Source organism: Hippocampus comes, unplaced genomic scaffold (genome assembly GCF_001891065.2).
Source record: "Hippocampus comes isolate QL1 unplaced genomic scaffold, H_comes_QL1_v1.1 scaffold57, whole genome shotgun sequence".
In the NCBI taxonomy this organism is placed as follows: domain Eukaryota; kingdom Metazoa; phylum Chordata; class Actinopteri; order Syngnathiformes; family Syngnathidae; genus Hippocampus; species Hippocampus comes.
In genome coordinates, this window is record NW_017805039.1 from 2070005 (window position 1) to 2082112 (window position 12108).

The 12108-nt window shown below is 42.2% G+C and overlaps 1 protein-coding gene across 2 annotated transcripts in view; it reads right to left on the reverse strand.

Annotated features, from left to right (window-relative positions):
- Window positions 1-1760: 1760 nt before the first annotated feature.
- hhat (hedgehog acyltransferase) overlaps window positions 1761-12108 on the reverse strand; it is an 18107-nt gene continuing 7759 nt past the window's right edge. Inside the window, exons 10-12 of one of the 2 annotated variants that reach the window (XM_019863971.1) lie at window positions 9663-9864; window positions 8313-8457; window positions 1761-1896 (exon numbers count right to left, since the gene is read on the reverse strand). In XM_019863971.1, the coding sequence (XP_019719530.1) occupies window positions 1811-1896; window positions 8313-8457; window positions 9663-9864 (433 nt within the window). In that variant the 3' untranslated portion in view covers window positions 1761-1810. Of the gene's footprint in view, window positions 1897-6697; window positions 7439-8312; window positions 8458-9662; window positions 9865-12108 lie in introns of those variants that run through there. The other variant, XM_019863972.1, reaches the window with a different exon arrangement.

Consider the following 12108-nt stretch of genomic DNA (forward strand, 5'->3'; position numbering starts at 1 on the left):
AGTCAGCACGGATCCTGTCATTCATTTTGGGTCATTGGCCAGCTGAAGCAGACGCGGAAGAAAATACTTGATGACTTCGGGAGCTTCGTTTTATATACCGGCTGAATTTTCTAATTTGGCAGAGTGGTGAACGGCACTCTTCTCTGTGGCGTGTCAAATCGACAAAACAGATTTATTTTCACTTTACAAGCACTTGTGGGTGCAGTTTTACTTCAGCAAAGATGTTGAATTAGTATTCATCTCCTTTATCCAATCCTTTTTTTTCATACATAAGTATCTATACTTTTAGAGATTATAACTAGCAATGACACTGCTCAACACACTTTTCCTATTTTAAGGTTCATTTTTTTTCCCCGATGATTCTGACTCCGCCTTCTTTTTTTTCCCTCTACCGCATCAGGCTTGCAAAATAAAAAGTGTGTAATATAGTGATCTATTTCCTAATATTTACGAATTAAGCATTAGACTCAGCAACAGGTGGATTTTTATTCTGAAACGTAGCTGGAAATTACGACGCATGGTCAAATCCATATTGTGCAAGCTTTTATTGGTCAAAAAATAAAACTAAAAACAACCTGAAATGCTGAAATGAAAACCAAAAGTTAGGGAGACAATTGATTCAACCAAAAATTTGTTTTTGTCATTGCGAATGCTCCATCATGCAGTCTTTGCAACTTTTGTAAACGTCCCAATTTTTTGTTATGTTTCGAGTGCCCTGAGCAGCCGCAACCTTTCCCATAACACTATTTTCCATTTACTGCGCTTTGGTTTATTATCATGCTTTTCCTCTGGTGTTGATTTCAACGCCGACTTTTGATGCATATTTTTCAAGAGCAAAAATATTCCATTGCAAAAATGAGACGAGACCAAAGCTGACATGCCCGAAAAAGTTGTTTTGTGACAAGTTGACCTAAGAGTCACTGTTGATGCTTGTGTGTGCGAAATCCGTCCCATCCAATCGAGGCGGTAGATTATTTCCACGTTGACAAAAGATGACAATCGCTAAACGGCTGACTTTTGTGTGTGATTTTGCCTGGAAAATTGTGCTTTACTCAACTACCCTCCCAAAAGCAATTAGTGTGTGAATTCCAGAGGATAAATGTCATCCATTAAAATGTGCCCGGCGGCTACCAGGCTGAAACTCTTCAGTAATACATCTCGTGATATTAGCGTCAGCCAAATTACATGTGGAGGGGCAATAATGACGCTGCCGGCGCCACAGACCAGCAGTCTTTTACCGGGTCGCATTACATTCTGAGGAAACCAATTCGTTGGGGGGGGGGGAAGACAGTAAACAGACGGTTAAAAAAAACAAACAAACCAAAAAAAAACCACGCAAGCAATTGGCTCCACCCCCAAAATGTTCCAAACCACCTGCATTGCCAGTTTGATCCTCAAATACTTTAATATCATTTCAAACTCATTTTACAACAATAGCCTTGAAATAAAATGGCTGGTAGATTATTTAAAAAAAAAAAAAGAAATGGGAATCGCCACTTCGCAGATAAAAAATATACAGAAAAGACTCTCCGGAACTTGCTCACAACCCAGACTAAACCTCCAAACAAGTTTCATGTAAATATATATATATTTATGCACATTATGCACCTGTGTGTGGCGCTAGCTTCCTCCACCAACCCCCCCCCCCCCCAAAAAAAAAACAGCATCCCTTTGCCAGTCCATGCTTACTGCTTCACTTCAGCCAGCGTTTCAGTCGGGTTCCATGGCGGCGTGCCAGGTTCCATGTGTTGTTCTGGCGCGGATGATTTTTGTTTGTTTTTTTTTTGCTGCGTTGCAAAGTCAAGGTGACTCACGACGGGTGAGGCGTCCACTCCAGTCCCACCTGGGCGAAGCAGTAGAGGAAGGCCAGCATGGGCGGCAACACCGTGGACCATCCTGGTACGAGGAGAAGCGTTAAGGAGCCTTTTTTTCCGCTTTTGAACATCGCTGCAACTAATGAGCCCGCGTGTTGTGTTTGTGTTCTATTTATAGCGCCGTGAACAGGTAAAGGCAGCCGTCTGCAGCTCCTCCTGAGCTGGCTGAATTCCCCTCCAGCAACGTGCACCTGCAGCCGCAATACTTGTTGGATTGTCTTTTCCATTTGCTGACACCTAACAACAACTTTGCAAATGTTCGCGGCTTGCTAATGAGACGCTGCTGGACACTGCGTCACACTCAGCTGTGGTGCGAGGACGCCCCAGCGTTTTTGTCTTCACACGTATGTACCGGTACGTTTCAAAACAGCACAAGCTCAAATGGTGCCCGTATCGACAGCCGTAATTCCAGAAGATGCCTTCTTCAATAAAATGCTTTATATTTGAATTAATGTGAAGTTAAAATTGTTGTTTTGACTTTTAAGATGCTCTGCGCTAAACAGTCATTAGCAAAGCATAGATACTTAGATAGCACATGTATCATGGAATATTGATGTTTTTGTTTTTTTTTTAACATTTAGGTAAATGTTAAAAAAAATGTCAATATTCAGCTTTTAGCTTTAAATGGATCACCATGATTTGCGGCATCATATAATTATTGTTTGTAAAATTCATGCCGTTTTTTTTTTCTAATTAGATGTCATTTTGAAATCTTTTCTTTTAATTTTTTTTTTAATTCACCTTTGCGATTTAAAAAAAAATTGTTGCCTCGATTTTCATTTTTTTATCGTGTACATTATTAAATATTTTCACACATTATTCCATGTTATTTATTACATTTTAATTGCACATGATTTTTCACTGTTCTGTTTTTTTCCCCCCATTCGGAATAGTGCAGAATTTAAAAAAATTAAGTCTATTGTGTGAAGAATATTTAAATATCAAATATGACATGTACATTATGTAGTGTTTAGGTTCTATTTTTTTCAAATCAATTATATTTTATTTTATTCATGATGTTTATCTATTCATGTTGACGTATATAAAAATATATGATGATTTACATAAAAATATATATATATATTATTTTTTTTTTCCCCATCATAATACCCCAACCCCCTCAATTAACTCCCTACCCCAGACAGCCTTGTACTCTGTGCCATTGAGTAAATCAACACCGCTGGCCACTTCCCATTAGCCTGAAATGGCGAGGCCATGTATCAAACGTGTGCGTATAATGGCACGTGCTAAAGTAATGCGTTGTGATTGTGGTCCAGGAGCGGACAGGCTTCCACCCGCCGACACAACACAATGACTCAGAGACAATAAATATCCAGTTTCCCCCCGCTGATTGCTCATGTGGCTTTAATCAAGTGGTTGCTTAATTGCGCCACAGCTTCTTTTCCCCTCCTTTCTGCCGCTTGATTAACTCTTTTGCCACGCAGGCCACTTAACAGGAAAGGACGCCACGTCCAACATCACTGTAGCCGACCGAGGCAGAGATATACAGAACCGTCGTAGCCTGCCAAATAAAGGCATCCCTTCACTCCCCCCCAGCCGTCAGACATTACGGTAGGTTGCCAGCTAGTAACAATACTGAGGTTGATTGGTCGGTCAACGCTATTTTTCACTCACAGGCATCATTTGAATGTTGTTGCTAACCAAAACAGCAGCGCCGAGGCAATTTCAAATTGCAAAGGCTGCAATTTAGGGGGGGAAGAAAATTTAGGTCGGATGGTATATTGTGTGCGTGTGTGTGTGTGTGTGCGCATGTGTGTACTTATATATATGACTTATTTTATTATTGGAACATGAAAAATGTATTATTATTTTTATTATTATGATTTATGTCTAAGCCAAACTTGTTTGGCATGATTTTGTGAAGTTGTCATCGTGAAAGCTTAAACGACTGCAAGTCAAAGTGTTTCGTAAATTAATTGAAGTGGGGGGAATAAACTCTTTCAAAATAATAGTCTTTTATGTTAATTTATGGTTCATTTGCCTTTATTTGAGCCTAAGGCTTACCTAAAAGACCAAAACATTGATATACAATAAATCGGATATTGTGTATTGCAATGCCGATTTGTTTAAAAAAAAAAAAAAATCACATATTAAATCATAAATGCAATACTGAGGAAGGTTGCCGTCAGAAATGCTACTATTGGGGTGTAATAATAAAAGCACTCATTTTCGGTGTGAGTCTGTACAATATTAAGGGGCGATTTCTTCAAAAGAGATCGGTGCCAAGCTATCAGTGAAATTACGTGGTGATAGTTTTTGCAATATTTCAAACGGGGCGCCATTTTAACCCCCCCGCCCCCACCGGACCCCCCCCAAAAAAAAGAAAAGAAAGCCACGCCTTGCTAGCAGACTGCCTATCACTCGCTGCTGCCCGTGACTTCACGTTCTAAAAGTGGGTCACGACACGACGACGATAAGAAAACGCGGGTTGCCGGGGAGACAACATTTGAGACCCGCTGCTCTCATAAATGTGTTAAGCGCGATGTATATTTTATTCATCGAAAATGTATTTGTACAGACGCCCGGGGCACGTCACTACTGTAAAATGTGACTGTTCCGATTGCCACGTGGCTACAGCGAGAGCCTCCGATTAAAAGTGTCAGTTTTAAGTGACTATTATGGGATGTGGCTCAGCAGACTGCGAGCACCACTCATAAGCAGCGAGGTCAGAGGTGCGTCCCACTGTGGCCGGGGCCTGATTTAAAAGCATTGATCCGCTGTTGATGAAGCGCTACGGCGTCTAACGCCGCACACACCCTCTTGTATCGTTCTATTATTAGCGCCCGAATGAACCATTTGGCCAACAGAGACTCGCAGTTTTAAGTTTCTGGTTCTGCGGCGTGAATAATTCACACTCGACAAATGGCATTTTTAAACACGCACTTTCTTTTTGTGGGTTCCTCTTCATTTATTAACAGCCAGATGACAGTTGTGTGCGCGTGAAGAAGGTCAGCTGCGAAACATGACCGAGTGGAAGATGGTTTTCCGGTGAAACCAACATTTCACATTCACATTCGCAAAAATGTGCTTCATTTGGAGTACTTGCCCGCCTTGTACACGCCCACTCGCAAAGGTGATCTTTTGATTGGCTGAAGAGTCACAATGCACACGATTGGGGTCTGTGTGTTCATCAATTTATGACCGTGAAATGACTACAAATTAAAGCGCCTATTTAAGACTATACCTGAAATTTAATACAGGTTTCAAACACGTCCATTTGATAAAAAAAAAATGAAGAGTAATCATAAGCAGAGAAATTAACGCAACTCTCGCGGATTTGGTCTCGCCTCAGGTCGGAAAGGGGCACAATAACACATATTGAAGACATTTATACTTGTAATGTAATAACTTTTTAAGCCTTTTTTTTTCCGTTGTTGTTTTACAAGATGTGGAACTGAGTGAGTGCGTTATTACTTTTTAATCACCTGCAGCTGCCCCCGAGCAATTAAAAGACGTCTCAGATATTTTTTTGGAATGTTGCAATGTCTGCTCCGCGTTTCCTATGACATTAAAATGAGACATTTAGCTTGAGCTCTTAAAGTGAACAAAAGATTGGCATGGTGGGTCTTTGTTGATTTTGGTTTTTGATTTCGAAAATAATTTCATATTTTCCTTGTGTTCCTTTGTCTGTCTGTCTTGTTAGGTCCTGCTGGTTTACCCGATCCCCGGTGTTACCCGATCAGCCCCCTCCAAACCTTTGTGTCTTGTCCAAGTGTTGCTCGTTATCTCGTCAGTTTGTTTGTTTTCGGTCCTTGTCGTCACGTCTTGTAGAATCCATTGGCGGTTTTGGTTTGTTACTTTGAATCTTCCCTTCTGGACTTGTGTTAGTTTAGTATCGCTGATTCCACGTGTTTTTTTTGGTTGTATTTTTGGAGGATAAATAGATGTTTTTTTGACTCCATCCTGCTTCCTCGACCTGCGGCAACACGACAAAAATCCCGCTGGAATAAAGGTACTCCTTTATTATTATTATTATTTACCGATGCAGAGAACTGGACTTGTGTTGTTTAGACTGCACTTCACATTTTGGGAAAAATGTTCTCCCTTCTTAATCTTAATTTTCCATCTTAGCAAAACATTTTAGATAACGAGTGCACCTATATCGGCAATAAATATTTCTTTTGTGAAAAAAAAGTTACATTTGGGGAATAAAACGATGTTCATTTTAACAGACTGCAATTATACTTTTCATCTGATGCACACCGATGATGCGTGCACTCGGGTTTGGGAATTCTCTCTTTGGAAAATAAAACTCACACTTGGGGGGGTAAATAATTATGTAAATGAGTAATCATTATATTGTAGCAGACTGGCATTAGTCTTTCTATCGCATGCATCTCAGGACTGTTCTTAAATCCAGGTTAAAATTACGCCCCCCCCCCCCTACTTATGATTAAGGTATTTTAAGGTATTTTATTTTTCAAAAATATTCTTGCACTGTATATTCTTTTCATGATTTTAGTAAGCTATATTTTATTTACTTTGCTTTTAAATGTCCTTTTAATAATGTGAAGCACATTGAGTTATCTTCATTGAAATGCTTCATAGAAAGGGTTCTGTCAGTCGTCATCTGTACCTGTGGGTAAAAAACAAAAACAAAAAACAAAAAAGGACGTTTCGCTTCTCTCACAGAAGCTTCGTCAGCGGTAGACAACCCTGAAGTCTCCGTGAAGACTCCGGGAAATTGCTCTGCGCTAAAAAGCTGAGCGTGGCCTATTGACAGATGACGACTGACAGAACCCTTTCTATGATGGAACTTTCCTGTACGACTGAGAGCCTCCACAAGCATTCATTGAAATGCGCTATATAAAGGTACCTTTGCTTGCCATTGGTGCATGCACCACAGTTTGGTGATTATATTTTTATTTGGTCAAAAAAGATGATTTGTTGGGAGGAAATGCAAACATTGAATTCCACCAGGAGTATGCAAATCTCGAATTACATCAGACCTCCATGACATTTTCAATTTCACGCACCCTAAAAGGTGGGTTTACCACCGTTTGTAATTTAAACGTTTTTGGTGGAAAATATGGCCCTGGAGGACTAAAACAATGTAAACGAGAATTCATTTCACCAGCGGAGTCGTATATTTAAACTGAGGTACATACATCAAATTCTATAGGGTTAACAGCAAGGAATATTAAAAGGTGCTTCGTGGCAGGGGAAACAAACAGTTGAGACGTTTTTTTTGTAATTGTCTCTCAGCAATTGTGCGCAGCTATCAAAGCGTTTCTCAGCATACTAGAAACTCCCTGCTTGGAACTGCATTGGCACGGTCCCGTCAAGACCCGAAAAAAGAAGAGTAGATATTCCTAATAGAAAGAAAGGTGGCTCTGGGTCCACACGCCAGTAATGAGTTGAAGGATAACGGCGGCGATGAGGCGAGATTCTTGCTGGATGAAGACTGATGACGCTGTGACTATGGCGAGCAAATGAGCCGGGCTTCAAGCAGATGTCTCTCTATTTGGGAGGCACAAAAAAAAAAAAAAAAACGCAGCCAAATGCACACTGTGAAACAGCAGCATCTCTTACTGGATGAGCATCTGCAGGAACAAAAATATCTGCCAGAAGCCTTTCCAACTGGCTGAAATGCCGCGAAAGTGACACCCCGCCACAACCCACTCGCATTTTTCGTGCTCTTTCTATCACATTCTAAGATGATTACAAGATACAAAGTATGGCCACGTGACAAAACTCGACTGAGACGAAGATCGTTTGTCTGTCGAGGTAGAGCAAAATTTAGCTTGGGTTGTTGGTGGATGTTAGAGTCTTCGCTGCATTTCTTGTGAATTTTTTTTTCCCTCCCAAAAGCAAATCATCCGTCGTGAAACTGAAATGCTGTTATCTGCTCCAGCCGTCCCAATTTTTTTTTCTTACATACACAAAAATATATATACTAATAGCACTATATTATATAAGCATATAAATAAAGGAAAATTATGTAATTACTGTACCCATTGTAATCCCGTGTTGGAGGTGTGCCTTTAAGGGGTGTGGGCTAGTGAATGACATCAGGACCTGGAGTTTGGTTGATCGGTTAGTCTGCGTGTGAGCATTTGGGCTGGTGGTGTGGCCGAGAGCAGCTCTTTGAGTGTTCTCATTTTGCATTTGTGTGTTTGACCATTTGTCCCGTTCCATCGATGGATGAAAATGAGTCAGTGGCTGTGGCTCTCCTTGCCCACATGTGAGGGTTGAGGGTCCTACATTCGGCCTTTTGGTGTAGTGGCCCTGTCAAGTCAAGCATGTGACAGTCGTGTTTTTTTTTTTTTCTTTCGTCTTTCTGCTGTGTTGTGTCAGTGGGTGGTACCCATGGGCCGTCGGGCCGCCATTAATGTCGAACACTGGGACATTACAGCATTTCTTTTTTTTTTTTTTTAAATACTTCACTGAAGCAATGGCATGGAAGGCCGGCGTTACCTTGAAGGAAAACGCGCTTCCAGAAGATCCTGCCGACGTGAATCCCCCCGAGGAAGAACAGATTAGAGAGGATGAGCATGGCCGTGGAGAAAGCGGAGAGCAGCGCGGCGCAGCGCCTCCTCGTTGCCGCAGAGGAATGCCGCTCCTGGGAAATCAGCGCGGGAAAAAAAAAAAAGTGAAGCGGCGCAATGCTGTGAGGGAGACGCCACCGAGCGGCAATAACAAAAGTGTGTCGAGCGGCGCAGTCGGACCTTATTACCGCTTTGAGGAGGCCAGGCTTCTCTCGAGAGCAAAGAGAAGATGGTGCCCCGCTGCCGCTAATGTATTACAAACACACTTTGACTCACTCGAACTGTACACGGCAATTAGATGTGACAGCATCCAGCCAATGTGTGTCTGTGTAGTCCAAGCATTTGCTTTTCATTCAATCAAATTATACACCCACTCTTGTTTTAGCTATGAAAGATTTGATCATGAACCAACCCTTTTAAGCAAACAAGCAATTAAGGGGAAATGTAGGACATCAAATATCCTTTAAAAGAAAAAGTCCACCATAGTTTGCTTTTGCACTCGTTACAGATACATCAGGCTAGACTTTTTAATGTGCATCTGATCCAGATTCTACTTCACATTTTTGTTTTTAGTTCACATGCTACCGGCACGGTGGGCTACTGGTTAGCACGTCAGCCTCACAGTGCAGAGGTGCGGTGTTTGATTCTGGCTCCTGCCTTCCTGTGTGGCGTTTGCATGTTCTCCCTGTGCCTGCGTGGGTTTTCTCCGGGTGTTTCGGTTTCCTCCCACATTCCAAAAAAACCCAACGCATGGCAGGTTAATGGAACACTCTAAATTGTGAGGGTGAGCACAAATGGTTGTTCGTCTATGTGTGCCCTGCGATTGGCTGGCAACCGGTTTAAGGTGTCCCCCGCCTACTGCCCGAAGACAGCTGGGATAGGCTCCAGCACGCCTGCGACCCTTGTGAGGATAAGTGGATTAGAAAATGGGCGGATGGATGGATGCTAGTAGGCCTCCCATTTTGTTTGCTGGGTCTTCGCCATATGCAGGATTTTTTTTTTTGTACGCCTTGCTTGGAGCGGTTGAATGAATTCACAACAAGCCATCATAACATGCACGGTTAATCCTTCGATGAATTCTTCTAAAATGTCCTGATGATGTAATCCCCCCCACACCCCAAAAAAAAAAAGTTGGTCAATTTCTTTATTTGAATTTAGAGAGTCCTTTGTATTTTCAAAGCTATTCGTAGAAAAATATATGGCTAAAAGCTTTGGTGGAGGTCTGTGCTCCTGTCATATTCATATACGCAGTATGTGTGCGGAATGTTTTGCAACTTACAAAAAAGGAGCGAACGAGCGCTGAGCCAAAGAGAGCCTTCAGGCTGGTTTCCACAAGAACGCCCAGCCAATTCATCAGGGCCCAGCACTGAAGGTAGTCATGGCCACCGTGCCAAAGGCAGACGAAGCCAAACGCCAGCGCTGTGGATAACATTTTATACATCACTCCGTGATGTGAACCTCCCAGAGGCACGTAGATGTATCTGCAACATGAGCGGGAAATGACTCATTTACACAGGCAATTTTATCTGTTAAACACACACACACACACACACACACACACACACACACACACACACACACACAAAAAACAATTTAATTAGCATTTCTCAGTATGTAGCTAATGACTAGTGCGGATGTGAAACAAAGTGGGGTTAAAAATGTCCTTCGTCACCCTGCGTCATGTCATGTTCATAGATTTTTAATCAGATAAAGGTACCTCTGACGCCTGGAGCCAAAAAAAAAATAAAAAATAGATGCTCCCTAGAATAACAATTGTGGCACCGGTGTTATTAATGATGCCACCGGATGGAGTGATTTGTTTGTTTTTTTTTCCCCCAGTGATTCACACAAACACATCTTCCATCACTACATGCTCTGGATAGACAAAGTTCAAAGTCTGCCAATAGTCTCGGGTATATTGGCATTATTTTTAGCTGATCAAGATTTCCGCATATATTCTAGACCACCGCTGTCAACAATCAAAGTCGACTTGTAAATTTCAGCTGAACCGTGTGTTTGCGCTTAGCTATTCCCCAATTTGCATAGTAGTAATTGGTGTCAAGGAAGTGTACTGAGGTTACCCACCTCAACTGTGAGCATAATCTCTTCCAATAATTTATTAAAACCGTGTGTCAGCCATTATTTCCAAGGTTATTCCCATACTCCGGCTTCCGATTTAATTCAAACTCAACAAGGTGGAAAATTCCCAGGTTGTTTTGTCACCAACTCCTGTGGCGGTCCCTTTTTATAGATTCCAGCATCACGGGAAAAGGGTCTAAATCACACGTGTCAAACTCAAGGCCCGGGGGCCAGATCTGGCCTGCCACGTCATTTTATGTGGCCCGCAAAAGCAAATCATGTGTGTCAACTTGCATGATCCTTGCTAAAATGTGCGCCGCTAAAATCTGTCAAATTGTCCTGTGTAATAAATAAGAAATGAGATTGAATATTCATCATTAAAATGAATAAAGTAGCTGAATTTACGAAATTCCTTTCAATATAGGCTCTTTAATATCTGCGCTGAAGATGCAGCATAGCCAGTATGCACTCATAAGATGTAATGGATCCTTAGAGGGGGGGAAAAAAAAGCAAAGTTGGCGACTTGCGTACTTTCCAAAGTATGTCAAGAAGAGCCAAAAACAAAAAACAAAAAAAAATGTGATGCAGTTTCTGCATACCCTACAAGATACTGCACCACAGTTACCCCCTAAACCAGCCTCGGAGCTAACGTGACTCAGGCAGTCATTGTCATGACGACAATTTATTTCCAGGAAATGGAGAGTACTCATGGTGGAAGGAGGTTAACCATGGTGCTCGGGCAAACACTTGTGGCGTGTCAAGTCATCACTCATTTGCAACAGAATTGGAATCGCTTAGCTTGAATTATCAGGCAAACAAACAATTCCCCCAAACTGAATCAAGTTACCGGGAAACAATTCCCAAGTACAATTTTTCAATTTCCATCCTTGCCGATATCCCGTTTCGCCTCGGTCAAAGATAGATTAATTTATGCTCTTCCGTTACTGATGCGTCAATTCAGCAGGCTCTCCGTGTGAAAGGGGCTCGCTGCAAACTCATTATTTCAGCTACCCCGTGGTTAATCAAAAGTTCCTGAAAGACGAGCCAGGGTTTTCGGGAGCTTTGAAAAGAGCGGCCAGTTTGGCGCATTGGCGGGGGACAGCAGGTGTGTAAGCAGATGGATGGCAACCAGCAGGCAGGAGGGCAGCGTTGTATCTTAACGACGTAGGACGTCACCACTTTAAGCTGATGGGTGAATATAAATCGACACGTGTAGATTTTCTCACTCGCTTGAAATAAATGAGAGTCTAAATGCCCAACTTGTTCATTTAAGATGCGCATTTGCACGGATTTGGGATCAAACGCTCCTTCTCATATGCACTTCAGCTGCAAAAACTCTAATTTAGCAGCCATCGAGGACCCTCCAGCTGGCTCGATAGCTGTACCTGCAGCAGGTAATGGAATGACAAAAGAAGGAGCCACTTTGCAGCCAGGGGAGACGGGTATCAGTGAGTCATGGTCTCACACCCACGCCGTCCTCCTCAGACCGTTTGGGCGCAATCTCACCACCGCATTAGAGTCGGTTTAAAAGCACTTTTGACGAGAAGCGGACGTGCGGTGCATTGTGTGCCACTTATCGTTTTTGCATCTGTGTTGGGGTAATTGTGAGAGATGCCATTAAGCGTAAGGCCTGGGGAGGGGGTGGA